General features: G+C 33.8%; 1 protein-coding gene across 1 annotated transcript in view; it reads left to right on the forward strand.

Moving 5' to 3' along the window:
• Nucleotides 1-7,107, forward strand: part of LOC149770070 (tRNA (guanine-N(7)-)-methyltransferase non-catalytic subunit wdr4-like) — a gene marked incomplete at its 5' end in the record, with an annotated part of 41,958 nt that extends 34,851 nt beyond the window's left edge. Inside the window, one exon of the mRNA XM_089949429.1 lies at nucleotides 6,884-7,107. Within this exon, the coding sequence (XP_089805555.1) occupies nucleotides 6,884-7,029 (146 nt within the window). The remainder of the gene's footprint in view (nucleotides 1-6,883) is intronic.
• Nucleotides 7,108-17,392: the final 10,285 nt, after the last annotated feature.

The raw sequence follows: 17,392 nt of genomic DNA on the forward strand, positions 1-17,392 counted from the left end.
CTAGACAATACCAGCTTCTGAAAGTGCAATGAATGAATTCCCAAATATATAAAATGTGATAAAAAAGTTATTGGCTCTTCTTTATACAATTGACCTCTGATGTTCAGGAAGTGAAAATGACCAAGTGGAGCTAGCACTTTTTTGAAAGGTGCACATCTGGAGTAAGGCCAAGCTGTATACTCTATTACCCATATTACACCCATCAATCATACACCAAAATAAAGGGAATTAAAGGTTCTTTCAATTATACCTAAGACATAAAAGGTCTTTTTTAAATAGCCAGTATAACCAGTGAGGAAAGCCCTTCCATTATGGGCAATAACACATAAACTCTTCATTAAGGGCAGTAACACATAAATCCTTCCATTAATGGCAATAACACATATGCTCTTCGTTAAGGGCAATAACACACAAACACTTCCATTAAGGGCAATAACATATAAACCCTTCCATTAAGGGCAATAACACTTAACCTTTACATTAAGGGTAATAACACTTAAACCCTTCCATTAAGGGCAATAACACATAAATTCCTCATTAAGGGCAATAACACATTAAACCGGGGAAATTTCATTTTCTTTAAAATCCTAACCCTATGCAAAATACGAAACTGTAGAGCGCCATCTAAACTCTTCATTAAGTGCAATAACACATAAACCCTTCCATTAAGGGTAATAACACATAAACTCTTTATTGAGGGCAATAACACATGAACCTTTCATTGAGGGCAATAACACATAAACTGTTCATTAAGGGCAATAACACATAAACCCTTCCATTGAGGGCAATAACACATAAACTCTTCCATTAAGGGCAATAACACATAAACCCTTCCATTAAGGGCAATAACACATAAACCCTTCCATTAAGGGCAATAACACATAAGCCCTTTCATTAAGGACAATAACATATAAACCCTTCCATTATGGGCAATAACACATAAACCCTTCCATTAAAGGCAATTACACATAAACCTTTCCATCAAGGGCACTAACACATAAACTCTTCATTAAGGGCACTAACACATAAATCCTTCCATTAATGGCAATAACACATATGCTCTTCATTAAGGGCAATAACACACAAACACTTCCATTAAGGGCAATAACATATAAACCCTTCCATTAAGGGCAATAACACTTAACCTTTACATTAAGGGTAATAACACATAAACCCTTCCATTAAGGGCAATAACACATAAATTCCTCATTAAGGGCAATAACACATTAAACCTGTCCATTAAGGGCAATAACACATAAACTCTTCCATTATGGGCAACAACACATAAACTCTTCATTAAGGGCAATAACACATAAACCCTTCCATTAAGGGCAATAACACATAAACCCTTCCATTAAGGGCAATAACACAAACTCTTCCATCAAGGGCAATAACACATAAACTCTTCATTAAGGGCAATAACACATAAACCCTTCCATTAAGGGCAAAAACACATAAACCCTTCCATTAAGGGCAATTACACTTAAACTCTTCCATCAAGGGCAGTAACACATAAACTCCTCATTAAGGGCAATAACACATAAACCCTTCATTAAGGGCAATAACATATAGACCCATTGATTCAAGCCAATAGCAGACAGTTTTAAGCCTAGTGGTATTTTGCCTGTATTGAGTACAAGCGGGCAGCTGGCCTTTTATAAGTCAACCAACATTTGCCATTTTAACAAGTATTGCTGGGTTAAAATAACACAAATTACTAATGCACAGATAAATTATACCACCAGCAGAAATCCAGGTTGTGTCTGTTTTTACTGATGTCTGTTTTATAATATACTTTGAGATTCAAAGAATTGTTCTGGACCCATCTCACAATACAGCCAGTATTAGAATCTTAGAGTTGTAATCCAATATGACAGCTTATAATGGTATTCTGAAAAGGTTCTTATTCTCTGTACTACAAAGGAATCAATTTCCATGCATTTTTATCTCAACTGGTTGTAGGACAGAAGAACTTATGGATGTTGTGCATAGTCTATCATCTGTTGTCCGTCTGTCCATGAGCACAACTTTGTTATTGCTACTCCCAAACTGATTAGAGAATGCCATGAAACTTTAAAGACATAGTCATTCCATAGTCTAGTTGGTCCTAAATGAAAATGGTGTTGCTCAGACATCCATTATGGCTGGCACAACAGCCATCTTTCAAATCTTGTTATCGTCATCTTGAAATCTTGTTATTGCTTCTTCTGCTGAAAGGAAAGTCCTATTGACATGCGGTTTGCATCATAAGACTTCTGTTGATATCTAATTGGTTCCAAATGAAAATGGTACTATCTGATGTTTAATATTGTCACCAGTGGCCATTTTAAAAGTCTTGTTATTGTTACTCCTCCTGATTGGATATTTGGTTTGGTTTGGTGCTTTATGGCACAGCAGCACAAATAGGTTATTTCATGCTGAGGCAATTGGAGTAAAGTGCCTTGCCCAAGGACACACCTTGGTAGCTGACCCAGGTTGGTCTGATGATAGGTTTCAAACCTGAACCCTTACTGTCACAGGTCTGACATGTTAACCATTGAGCCACTGTGGTTCCCTGAATGTGTATCATATCACCATGGGATTTTCAATAAAAGACTTCTTAAGATGTCTAGTTGGTTCTAAATGAAAATGAAAATGATGCTACTGTATCTGATGTTCTAGATGGTTACCATAGCAGTCAGCTTGACAATAAAGTTACATGTACTGAATTCCCATCAACCAATATATTTTTAATCCATGGCAGTGAAACGTTATTTTCATGTAAAGTAGTGATATTTAGCACATATCCATGTTACTATGAGTAAATGTGATAGAGTTTCATCATGATAAGTTCATTCAGCTGCTTCAGTGATGAGTTGTTACTGACATGGATAGAATACTGTCTGGAATTTTTTTTTATCTGCATAAAATCAGGGATTACATATGACTATGAATTTACATCCACTCCTGAGAATCCACTTGCGTGAATGCAGAGAACACAAATATAGTGGATTCATTAACAAAAATTTCTAGGTGATATCATTAGATTTACCATCATTTTTTGGGCTGAACTCGGGTTAAGTATTTGTTTTTACACATACCGTTTATATTATAGCAACACTAATACCAAGATTTTACCAAAAACATTCAAGTACTTAGACGTACAATATCCATGATGACTAAATCCTAGATAAACAAATAATCATGATATTCACTGCTATCGTTTGGAAATATTTACATTTTTAAACAAAGATACCCTATTTAAGCAGTTAACCATACCTTCAAAAATGTGTACTCGCACTACAACAGCTGTGTTTAGATTTATTGCTCTCAAAACCTTGTATTGTGATTAGATATTTGAATGTATTCAGCTATATGTTGCATAACTTATAACATTGACATTATAAAAAGATTACTGTTACAAAGAAAATTTTCTTGAATTTTTTTTTTGGGGGGGGGGCATAATTAAGCCCTATATCATACCTCCCTACTTATAAAAACTGCATATTCAGACATATTCTGTCTACAGGAAAATATTTTTACAAGACCTATTTTAATGTGATCTTTGAGGGACATGGATAGTGACATTATCTGGAGCTATTTTAATGTGCATAAAATCTAGGATTACCTTACTGTATAAATAAAACGCTATTGTCCTCTTTGGTGATTCCAGAGAACTCAAATCGTCTGGATCCATTAACAAAATTTTGTGGTATTGACATTGTTAGATTTACAGCCATGTTTTCTCTCGTTTGCATGAATCTGGCTAATTTTTTTTATAAATATTTTCAAAAATAATACCATTTTTTGCAGAATCGGTCATAATGAGGCTTGGTCAGAAGCATTAAAGTACATAGTGAACAATATCCATGATGAATAAAATCCTAGATGAATGAATAATCATAAGATATTGACTGCTTGCTTTAGAAACTATTTACAATATAAACAAGACACCTTACTAAAATAATTAAGCATATCTCCAGTGTAATCTGACCTCATACTAAAACAGCAGGGTGTTTAGATTTATTGCTCTCAAAAACTTGTATTGTGACTAGATATATATATATGAATGTATTCTACTATGTGATGTGTAACCAATAGCATTGATATTATAAAACTTCACTGTTATAGTGAAAATTCTCTTGGTGGTATTTTTGTTGTTGTGGGAATGGGGGTGGGGGACATATGTAAGACCTATATCATACATCAGTACTTCAAAACCAGATGTATACTCTCACATTCTTCATACAGGAAAATAATTCAATCTAAACCTATTTCAATTTAATGTTTTTCACTGTTAATACTTCACTTAAATTCCTGTAACTGAATTCTCTCATGTCTTATGTCAGTTCAGTATTTAAAAACTCTTAAATTAAAGTTTGTATTGAAATTTTCTAGTATATGTATTTCCATCAGCTTGGATGTTGTCTTTGGCATCCTCTCAGGGTAGTTTGTGGTAGTTTTCCATTGTGCTGTTTCCCATAGGGTAAAGCCAAGGTAGATCAACAAATCCTGATGAATTATTGTGATCGTCATAGCTAATATCATCTTATTCATCAGTATCATTGTTATTAATTTGATATCTGCCTCTGATATTGTTGATATCGGTACTCCATATGTTCAAAACATCGTATTGATGTGTACTTTTCAAACGAATATTGTTATTGTGCCTGATGCATCAATGAAGTATACAAGATATGGTCTTATATTACTTTCCCATAATTCATTTTGCCCAGTTGTGCTTTGGTCCCTTCTAGGGACTCTTGTTACTAAAATACTTATGTCTAATTGGTCCTAAATGAAAATAGTGCTGTTCAGATGGAAATCCTGTTATCATTTCTTCTTAATCTGAATGATCATTTTTACTGAAAGATATATTACAATATCTAGTTGATTTGTATATGAAAATAATGCCTGTCTGAATTCAATATGGCCACTTCAGTGATCATTGGGAAGATGTTATTAATGTTACTTCAGTTAGATAGCTGGTCATATCAACATTGTGCTTTCCCCAGAAGGCTTTTTGATGTCTAGCTGGTCTTTAATATATATTGTGCACACCTGATTCCAATATGGCCACCATAGTAGCCATGTTGAAAATCATGTTACTGTTACTCCTGAAAAATGGAAAGACATATCAACAATGGATTTTCAACAGAAAACTTTTTATAATGTCTTACTGGTCCAGAATTAAAATGGTGCTGATCTGACATCAGTATAGCCACTATGGTGGTCATCTTGAAAATCATAGTAAAGCTGCTCCTTTTGAATGGAATGCTATTTTAACATATCATTTTCTTCAAAAAAGTTTTAATGGTGTCAAGTTTATCCTTAATGACAATAATGAAAACTGACTCTCAGTATGGCCACTATGATATCCATCTTGAAAATATTGTTATTTCTTCCTATCCCAGTTATATCAACATGAGGCTCGTCACCAATAAACTTATGGTACATAGCTGGTCCTGAATGAAAATTGTGCCAATCATACATCCAGCATGGCTGCCACAGTGGCTATTTTTTGTTGTCACTATTCCCACCTAAATGGATGGTCATATTAGCATGGGGTTTTCACCAAGAGACTTCTAAATAACCAAATAACTGAATAAAAATGATGTCAATCTGACATCTACTATAGCCACCACAGCAGCTAATTTGAAAATCTTATTGCTGAAGAATATTAGAGATGGTTACAAGGAAGAAATGGTCTTGTTTTGGAATCCTGGAAATTATTTTTGCCCAGTAGAGTATCAGTCCCTTCGAGGGACTCTTGTTGAGTTGAAAATACTTGATCAGAATTGATCAATCCCCAAATAAGAGATAACCATGTTCATTATTTATTATAGCATTTTTAAAAAATCAAATATTTGTATTCGAAAGTTTTGCTATTTTATAAAACACTCTTTTTTATTTTATTCATAATAAACATTTTTGAATTGGGTGAACTTATAACAGTTTGAATTTGTACATGTTAAATAATAAAATTGGCCATGGCAACAGACCATCAGTTAACCTTATGAGAAGCTAAGACACTTAGATTTTATTCTGTAATAAATCATAGAAAGCTTGGCTTGATAGTGGACAGCATTCCATTATAATTTTAAATAAAACAAGGCTTTTCTGACAGCTGATGTAAAGTAGGAAGAGCTTGGGGATTTGTCATTTGTATTCAGTTTCCATGGCAATTTTGCCTGGTGATTTGTATCACATGTATGTATTCATCATTCCAGTCTTGTAAGCTCTAGAAACATGAGAAAGGTTATCCATTTATGAAATATAATGCTTGCAGTTTTACTCTGTGATTTGGATTTTTAATGTAGCTTTATAAACAAAATTCAGTTATATCGCTACAATGTCTGCAGTATTGCAGTTTATAGTGATGTCTAGCACTGGGGCATCATGCCACAGACTTGTAGCATGATGTCCCACCCAATCACATTATCCTGACACCAGGCTGACCAGTCCTAACACTAAATTCTTAATGCTGAGCACCTAGCCGTTTTAGTATACCCAGTATATACAATTCAGTATTAAAACTTGTAGATGTGACATTTTACAGGTGTTCATTATAGTACCAAATATAAGACTGACAGATGTGTACTTTGCCTTTATCAAAGATAGTGTTCCATCTTTTGAGAGGCCCATGGCAAGATATGCCATTTCATGATCAGAGGTCACCCTGACTGTCAGCTTAATAATTTCTCCATCTGTTATAGGCTGCTTTTTATTGTTGGAGTGACCTTGTCTATAACAATACAGCTTCTGTAATAATATAAAGTCTCTGTGCCAGTCTACAAAAGAAAGAAAAAAAATAGACATGTGTCTGCCTCAGCTCCTTAAAAAATACATGTACACTCTGATGCTTCTCTAAAATGACTGGTGTACATTCTTTGTTATTTCACAGTTTCTCTCTCTGTGCCAAGTCTGTATACTGGTCTGCAGAAGTTTAAAGTTGACAACATGAAGGAGTATCTGGAAAAGAAACAAGAACGCATTAGTGGAAAGAAAAGAGGAAGAACTGAACCCCCACAAAAGAAGCACAAAATTTGACAGTTCCTTTTGGAACTGTGCGGTTCATTCTTTTATACCCGATATATATTATAAAATAAAAATTTATCATGCAAACAATTTCTGTGATGTGTTACCCATTAATGACCTAATAGCTGAAAAGGAACACAGATATGGACTTAAAAAATTTCTTGATATCCAGTATCTCTTGGGAATTGGTTTCTCATCCAGCCCAGTTTTCTTGATATCCTATATCTCTTGGGGATTGATTTCTCATCCAGCCCAGTTTTCTTGATATCATATATCTCTTGGAGATTGATTTCTCATCCAGCCCAGTTTTCTTGATATCCTATATCTCTTGGAGATTCATTTCTCATCCAGCCCAGCTTTCTTGATATCCTATATCTCTTGGAGATTCATTTCTCATCCAGCCCAGTTTTCTTGATATCCTATATCTCTTGGGGATTGATTTCTCATCCAGCCCAGTTTTCTTGATATCCTATATCTCTTGGAGATTCATTTCTCATCCAGCCCAGTTTTCTTGTTATCCTATATCTCTTGGAGATTCATTTCTCATCCAGCCCAGTTTTCTTGATATCCTATATCTCTTGGGGATTGATTTCTCATCCAGCCCAGTTTTCTTGATATCATATATCTCTTGGAGATTGATTTCTCATCCAGCCTAGTTTTCTTGTGCAATATCTTCCTCAGATTTTAATCAGTTTAAACCACATTTTCAAACTTTCAGCACCAGAACTATATTCATTTTCTTGAAATATTTTTCTTTCATTGGGCTTTTTCACCATGAAATTGTAGAATCCTTACTTCAACAAAGGAGATTTTGCATGCATGTTTATGTACATATGCAGATGACCTGATTATTTTTTTATGCCATCAAAATTATGATTGTGACCTCATCCGGGTTTTTGAACTCTTGGACTTTACACTGTTTTCTTTAGTGGTTTTTTTACATGTTTTACAGACACAAACATTAATGCAGAGGTGTCATTAGGCCTATGGGATTTTGCTCATTATTTATCAAGCCGAGATTAGTTCTTGGTAACTTTTCAATTAAACCGGATGCTGTTGGGTCCAATATATAAATTCAGATTAATTCTGAATTTGCATAGAAAATCTACTTGTACACAAATGACATGGATAAAGCAAAAAATTTTGTAATTTAAATATAATGAAAAATACATTTACACAAATAATGATGTTTCATTTTAAACATTATACTTTTAAAAATTTACAAATCAAAATTGACTTGGGAGTATCAAACTACACCTTTTCACTAAGTTTATTTTGTCACTGTATATAATAAAATTACAACAAATATATCAGAACTGAGGGGAAAAGTTAATACTTTTTTATACTGATATAATCCAAATATTAAAGAAGAGAATACAGAAAATATAAATTGCAGAATGCTGATACAGGCAACATCAACATGGTCTCTAGGTAAACTCAGCTAGTTTTCTAGGCATATGGCCGATTCACACCAGTTATGCCTTTGATTTTACTGCTGAACTTACCACAGGGAATGTCGTTTGGATATCAAAAGGAAACGGGTGATATCCGGGGCTCTGAAGCCTCCATTCCTCTTGCCTATCGCAAAACTGTACTTATTTTTCAAGTAATGTAACATTTTGGAACGATATTAAAGCTTTAGCAAACAAAATTTGTAAGCTTCACTTTTCGACAAAACTTTACTTACAAAGTATTAGGGTGGCTGTGTGGTTTAAATCTCTCGACTTGACCGATCTCCTCTGTCTGAGTGGGTTATGGTCTCGGTCTCGGCTAATCTGGGTATGTGAGAAAGCTTGCCAGTAGCTTCCTGTGGGTCGGTGGTTCTTCTCGGGGTTTTAATCCGGCCGCCATGTATAACCGATCAGGTACTGAAAATAGCATTAAATCCACAACAATGCCTTGAATTCATAAAACTTTCAAATAAAAGACACAGGTTAGACCTGATACTGAAGACGACGATATTTAAAAAAGCTAACTACGATAGCGGCATTAAATAAAAGCAAAGTCTTTTTCGGTAACTTTTAAGACGTTTAATGAAATAAAAGTGTGATTTCTTAAACTGAATCGCCCGAATATCGTAAATATTTTATGAATTCCATGCCAGATCATCGTAAAGTAAGCCATTTATTTTGCACACATTAAAAGTAACGTTAGATTTGAGAAGAAAGCAGTAATCATGACTAAATAATTACGCGCTACCTATAAACATGTACTGACAGTTCGTCTTCAAACAGTGATAGCAAACCCCATGATATTACAACAAAACATAATTTGGACTTTGAAACGCAGAAAGTAAAGGTATATAATCGTTGTCAGTTATGAATCAGACATACAACCCTTATCTGATTTCTACATAGGACTACCCGACTTAAGAATTTTGGGAACCGTTACAGTCCGAGTAGTCGGGTAAATATATCAGATGTTATGTTAAATCACCCCCTTTTGTCAAAAACATGGACATCCGGTGTTCTGCCTGCATTAACACTAATACACTGGTGAAGACCGTTCACGCCAACAATATACAATGCATGAAACAAAAATATTTATCGTGTAATTTCAACATACAATTTTCAGATGTCGAGAGAAACATGATATAATAAGGAATTAACCTGTTCGGTGTAAAAAGGTGTAGCTTATTACTGTGGGAAAAAAAAAAAAACAACCAGAGCCTTTTGAGTTCATCCAGTTATTCCATTCCCAATGAACGGATTAAAAACATTTTACACGATCATTAAATCCCTTAATTTCCTATGCTGTATGCAGCTTTATTGCTAGAACTTTATCCCTGAGGAAGATTTTGAAAATGCGATCAAGCAGAAGTAAATCCCTACTGTCCTGAACAACGTCAAGTAACCCCTATCCTGCCATGCTTTCAGCTGTCCATGGACTTGCGTTAAACTACATGGACTTGGCTATTCATGTTCATCTCTTATAATGTATACATTCTTATTTTAAGAAATATCTCTCTCTCTCTCTCTCTCTCTCTCTCTCTCTCTCTCTGTGTGCAGAAAATGTCATTTAAATCTTTCAGCAGATCATTATCAAGGTTAATTGCATTTTCATTTATGTTAGCATTTTACGTGGTGAAAAATGTGTCATATAGTTACAGGTCTCTTCCATACAAGTAAGGAGGACTGTAAGTTAAAAGAGCAATGCATCGCTCCCATCGTCAACTTACTCAAATAATTTTATTTTCATTCCGTAAAACATAAAAACTCAGAAGAATGTCTGTCGTGGCGTACCGTTTTACACCAAGAGATCTTGGGCGAGAAAAAGGTTGAAGAAGGAAGCAGACGACAGTCAGGACAAACTTAACATCACCTTAATGATACCCCGCCACAATGCAATCGGATGTCAATGAAATCAACACGGGATAATGACCGTCGATATCTGTGTAATTACAGGAAGAGTACGTCATTAGATTATTTCTGAGAAACAGGTGAAAAAGCTGGAAACCCGATTTATTCGCCAATTTAAGGCAATCTTTCTAGACTTGCTGGTAATACTAATGCTAATTCGGTTTTAACGTCGTCAGAAGATGTTACCTTATCAAATGTACTGCTGTGTTATTTCTTCAGTATTTCTATTAACTATGTGAATCGCAGTTTTATTACGGAAAAGGAAGATAGTGTGAAATGTTTATAACTTAAGGAGACAAGAGCTCGGTATTTAAAATTTTTGTTTAAACAGAACAGTTAAAATAAATCTAAGAACAGGTGTAATTCCTGTATAAAATTGTCGAGGGACAAGTACTGTATAAGGTCTTCGAAATAATCAAATTATTTTATTTTATTTTCTTTTTGTTTTTCTTCTTCTTCTTTTCATTATGTTGTATTATAGTTTTTTTTTTTTTTTGTCTTTCTCAGATAAGCAACACATTTGCCAGTATGATTTTGTTGCAATCGCTATCTGCGTGGATTCGAGTCTCGGGCTTTTGACTAATGCGGTTATGTAAGCGTTCCAGTAGCTTCTCGTGGTTCGGTGGTTCTTACCAAGATTTTCCCCCTGGTTCTTCCTCCACCAGTTATACTGGCGTCTTTGTATAGCCTATCTTGTGATGACAACGTTAAAGCCATAAACATCAGCAACGGGATGACTTTAATACCACCCATGTGACCTTCGCGGTGTTTATTACTCAACAAGGTTAAGCGAGAATTTGTCTTGTGCCACCCAAACCCTATGCGTTGTAAAGGAAATAAAATCAAATACAAAACTTATTTCCACTTCAGAAAACAAATATGCCTTATTATATAGACGTAAATTTTAATCTTAGAAAATCCAAATCACTGTTTTTAAAGTTCAAATAATGTGATAATATTAACTTGCTGTGCGTGAGAAGTACTCCACGGGAAAATAAATAAATAAAACTGGTGTGCTCAGAAATTTAGATAATGCTTGACTACGCCGATCACAAGTTTAATGGAATATGTCAAGAAAATGCGAATTATTACAGCAGGAGGAGAGACGGCTTGTTACGGTGAATATCACGCCTTCTAGTGGTGACTGAGGGAGGTATAATGAAAACAAGTTAGGTACAGCACGTCATGAGAATTACCCAAAACTATTTGTTAATTTGATATTTTAAAAATACCCATAATTCCAGCTATGAAAGTTTTTAAGTTTATAATGTTCAGGTCTTGTGCAACTTTTGGAGGAACCAATTATAGCGATATCAAAACAAGTTATTTGGAGGAACCAATTATAGCGATATCAAAACAAGTTATTTGGAGGAACCAATTATAGCGATATCAAAACAAGTTATTGGAGGAACCAATTATAGCGATATCAAAGCAAGTTATTTTGTTCTCTGTAGCTATCGCATGAACTTTTCACAGTCGTTCGTTTTTAGAGAGGAACGTTTCAAACTTTGCAACTTGAACGTGTGAAAAGTACCGAACAATTTTTTTTAGATTGTAAGCTTACTTAAGTTATCAGTTGAAATCTAGTATGAGAATATTCCTCATTTTCCATTTTTTATTTATTTAAACATTTTATTCTTTGTTATATTTTCTTATGTCCATCTAACACAACTGGTTGTTCATATGATAAGAGTTGCAAATAATACAGATTATCCCGTATACAAATAGTCATAATGTACTTTTTTGTAGGTCGGTTGGTGCGATAGTTTAGGCAATCACCATGACGAAAAATCTGTTTCACTCGGACGCATTATGCAACGTACATGGCAAAATTATTAGTATCTCACTTTGCTTGTGTTGCGGGCATTGATTATAGTAGATGCAGTGTAACACCAATTAACCGCAGTATCAAAATCAATACTCAAATGAAATGTGAAATACGAACAAGTGCAAAATATATGGATGTTGATATAATCTGAAACAAATGAATAAATTACGATATATGAAACATACACATATATCTGTGGTAAACTCGATAACCACTTTTGTATTTCCAATGAATAATATTAAATAAAAGATTCCTCTCAGATTGTATCTTAACACAACAGTAAATAATTCTAGAGACTAAACTTAAAAGAGGAATGAATAATCTTGTTGATCTCCGCATTATATACATCCCCATTTGATCTATGGCACAAAAGCATTTTCTGAATAAAATCATGTTAATGGAAAAATTATTCAAACTGTAAACAAGTTCGCATCTAGAACCTTCTAAGGTTATAATCAAGGCTATGTCTTTAATTCAAACCCACGTAAACATCTATTTATAACTTACAGGACAAAATCAGATACGAACTAAAACTATTGTCCATCATGGACAAAGGCCAACCATACAATATAATCTAAATATGTACATCACCTCACTTCATAAAGAGAAATAATGATTTGTACACTAAAGCTTGCATTATACACACACACACACACACACACATTTTATTTATATATATATATATATATATATATATATATATATATATATATATATATATATATATATATATATATATATATATATATATATATATATATATATATATATATATATATATAATTACATCACAAGATGTATTATGAATGTCTGTTGGTTTCCAAAATGATATTTCCAGTAATCATTGTTAATTATAACCTCATCGATGTAAGAACATCTGGAAACAAGTGCGCATATTCACATAAGAGCTGTTTTAGTTCACTCTTTTCTTGTGGCTGTAGATGAGAAACTTTCTGGTCCAGATTGTTTAATATTTCTGAGTACAGGTTAAACCAAAGTTACTACGTTCTGATTGCATTCCATCGTTTTCATCCTTACTGTGTGAAACAGGTACAACTAAATTGATTGAATAATTAACTGGGTTATCTCTACCAAAATACCCAGTTAGCATATTTATATTACAAAGTTGTTTCTATTTCCTCCTCCCAGGAGTGTTAATGATGTACTTTAAGTAATTTAATTTTCTTTTCAATAGTATAAGGACCATAATACTTAGCAAATTTTGACGCATGAGCAAGAGAGCTAAAACGCTATCACCCGGCTGAAAACATCTTTCTATTGTAGTTCTGTCATACCTTAATTTCATTTTTGACTGAGTAGGGTGAAGATTAATTCTTGTAGCTTCACAAGCCTTTGACAACTTATAACTGAAACCAGAGACATAGAGAAAAAGATTAATCGTTTAATAAATTCACCGGTCCACGGACAGTATGTCCAAAAACTAGTTTAAAAGAACAAACCCACTGATTCTTGAACTGATTCCCTGACAGCCAACAACAGTGAATGTACACCCTCATCACAATCCTTTCTTGCATCAAAGAAATATGATCGAATCATATTCGTAAAAGTTTGATGAAATCTTTCCCAAACCCCTTGATTTTCAGAGTGAAAAGCAGAAGACCCTTAATCAGACCAGACAGGTGTGTGTGTGTGTGTGTGTGTGTGTGTGTGTGTGTGTGTGTTAGAGAATATCCCCAAAGCTCCAAGTTTCCCAGAACTCAATTGATAAAGAAGTGTTTGAGCAGTTGCTTTGTTTATCCTTCAGAAATAGTTGCATTCAATTTTCCTATCGCCATAGATACACACTGAGCGCATCTTCAGAATTGTATTATTGTTGCCATATGTCTTTACTTTTAATACATAATTATTTAATTTTAATTCCGCTTTAAATAGTATATCTCTGTCGGCTTTTGACGAGTTAGCGGTGGACGATTCCTTTGTTTGTATAAGCTAATCAAGAAGTCTTTCCTTAAAGATTGTGTCTGACCAGTAACAACGGGAATCATTTTGATTCAGTCAAATAAATTAAAGCCCAGTTTTCGATAAGATGTTTTGAACGTTCTTAATCCGACTAATTCAAGCACGATAATCTCGTGCACATCATGACAGATTAATCGCAGGTGGAAGCCAATATTTTATACATGTGCTCTTAAATCTAAAGTGTAGCACTTTCGTTGTAATCAATTCCAATTTATTGTTTTTCTGTCTCCTGTTGTACAGGGAAAACATTTGTTTAAAGTTCTTAGAAACATATACAGAGGTATGTACAAGAAAAGATTATAAATCAAGCCGGCTCATTATCAACTGGAGATTCAAAACTTAATTGCATGGACAGTCCAGGGACAGCAAATGGACTTATAAAACTCAAATGTTGACCTCTTGACACTGAATATGTGTCCTAACTTCTGCACGCATTGTCGCTACATGTTTTTATCATTTTTTAGTAGCATTTAAAGCAAACCGTTCTTCTCTCTCTCTCTCCTGCCACACATACATACGAATAAAATAATACATTCATGTACATTCATACCTATATATATATATATATATATATATATATATATATATATATATATATATATATATATATATATATATATATATATATATATATATATATATATATATATATATTAGATAGCAGGCAACATGTTTAAAAGTGTTCTGATTCGCCTCTCGTACGAACTGGGTTGAATTATTTTGGGGGGTTTGCGAGAGGGGAAGTTGTTGTTTCATTTTTGTCTGTTTTTTTTTTCTTTTGGGGTGTGTATTAATGTAAGTAAATTATTATTTCTCTTGCATGGTTTCATCAACACTACGTCATTTACCAAAATCATTTTTATGACGTTTACTATTTCGTTTTTTAATTGCATGCAGAAAAAGAACATCAAAACAACTTAGCAATCTAAAATAATATTCGATTCTCATACAACGTGTTTCAGTGCGTTTAATATTGTTATCATAGATAAGATTGGTCTTCTTTTCTTTTTCCTTTCTTGTTTTAATTTGGACATTCTTAAAAATCCGGAAAGATGCGAGACACTATATTTTGTAAGTGGTGCAGGGGAAACAACTCGTGTAGAAAAGTATCAATATATAATTCTCCATTATTTCCCGTTTCCCGCTGAAAGACGACGATTTTAGTACACACTCATGGATTCACCTAATGCTGTTTTATAAAGATCCCTTTATGCAGTACCCAATTTCTTATAATTTCAAAGACGGATGTTTTGGCAAATATCTACACAGACCCCATATTCAAGACCTTGGACATCTATCAATAAGATTTTATAGAACCTATTTGATGTTATCTTGAGCTGAGACGCATCAGCTCCATTCGCAGATATCTTTCAGTTGATGCCACTAAAACACTTGTGTGTTCATTAGTACTTTCAAGACTGGACTATTGTAACTCATTTATGTCTGGTTCATCTCAATATCTACTCCAAAAACTTCAAAAAGTTCAAAACACAACTGCTGGGATCATACTTAGAGTACCACGATCAAAGCACACCTCCCCGCTGCTCTGTACCCTACACTGGCTATCCATTCGATCCAGAATCAAACACAAAATGTGTTCTCTGTGCTACGTGTCACTGTCGGACTCCAGTCCAACATACCTATCCGACCTCACCCAGGTGTACACACCAGCAAGATACTTACGCTCCTCTTCTGACAATCGTATACTAATTATTTCCACTATGAAAACGAAGTCATATGGACAACGTTACATACCAGGGCCCATCAACATGGAATGAATTGCCCACTGAACTTAGACACAAAGACACAGTGATCCCCTTCAAGAGTGCTCTTAAAACGCACTTATTTCGACTGCAAGAACAACCTTAAAGACCTAATAATGTTTCCTACCTTAAATATATTTAGCATGTTTTTTACGTTTTCTAATTTCATGGTGTTTGTTTTTTGTAATCATATCATTGTATATGTTTTTTATGTTATAGGTGTTGTCTAATGTTGTAAAGTGTTTAGAGCTTTTAAAGATTAGGTGCTATACAAAGTCCTCATTATTATTATTATTATTATTATTCATTATTTTTATTATTATTATTATTATCGTGAATGCATGTTGGTTTTAATACAGATTTCTTAAATATGTGAACTTAAAACCTGCGCCAGGGACAATGAAAATTCAGAAACAATGTTTATCTAATTTTTTTATATCTCTGAAATGATTTATAGAAATTCAGATTCAGGTCTTAAGTTAGTAACACAAAGAAGCGAATCTAGCTAATTGTCATACAATGTTACAACAAGATACTAAATGTCACTACAGTGTGTTAAAAAGAAGGCAGAATAGACAAACCGGATATTAGGAAAATAGAATGTTGCTACCTATAAGTTTAACAAATGACTGATTTTTTTTCTGCTGCTGATCATCTTCAATTATACTTAAATTTCATTTAAAAAGATATACTAAAGTCCTTGTTGTTACCACTTTAAAAAATATTTTCATTTGGATTAAATGTTTTCAAGTCTTTATGCTATTTTATTGTTTAAATTATCTCTGCTGACACGTCTTAAACGTATTCTAGTGTAAACGCGTATTAAAAGAGTCTAAAATAATTTTGCTGTTCTCTCGTGTTAGTTTTGATATAGTTGTATCAATTTTTTTGAACATAATTATTTTTTATTTACTCCTTGACATTATTCAGTTGTATATTTAACTATTATTCGCATATGTATTTGTGTGACAATTAACCTTTGAACTTTAGCATAATTTTCAGCCAGAGCCCATACACTCTTCATCTTATTTCTATCCCTGTGGCAGCCATTTCTGAAGTTTTTGGTGCATCTAAATCGGCCCAGGGATAGGATTTGTCACTTTTTCTTTCGGCGAATTTGTTGGCTTCCCGCCGTTTGTTTCTTGGGTAAAATCAGCCGGGTTGGTTCTGAATTATATGAGAGATTAAAATTGTCTCCAGAGATTTCGGTACACATCAGCTACACGTCATGTAATGATAAGTAATACCGTACACTTGGCACTGATATGGTGTCATACTCCCTTCGCCGCAGTTGTTCTGAATTATAAAGAACAATCACGTTTCACCAAGGTGAAGGTATTTAATTTCCCTTTTTGTCGCAAAATTCACAAATTTTCTAAAACTTCATTGATCTGATCATACCGTAGCAAAAAAATTTATCAATATTCGAAAAACTTAAAAGTGCA

Source organism: Sinohyriopsis cumingii, unplaced genomic scaffold (assembly GCF_028554795.1).
Source record: "Sinohyriopsis cumingii isolate HCF-2022 unplaced genomic scaffold, ASM2855479v2 utg002725l, whole genome shotgun sequence".
Lineage (NCBI taxonomy): Eukaryota > Metazoa > Mollusca > Bivalvia > Unionida > Unionidae > Sinohyriopsis > Sinohyriopsis cumingii.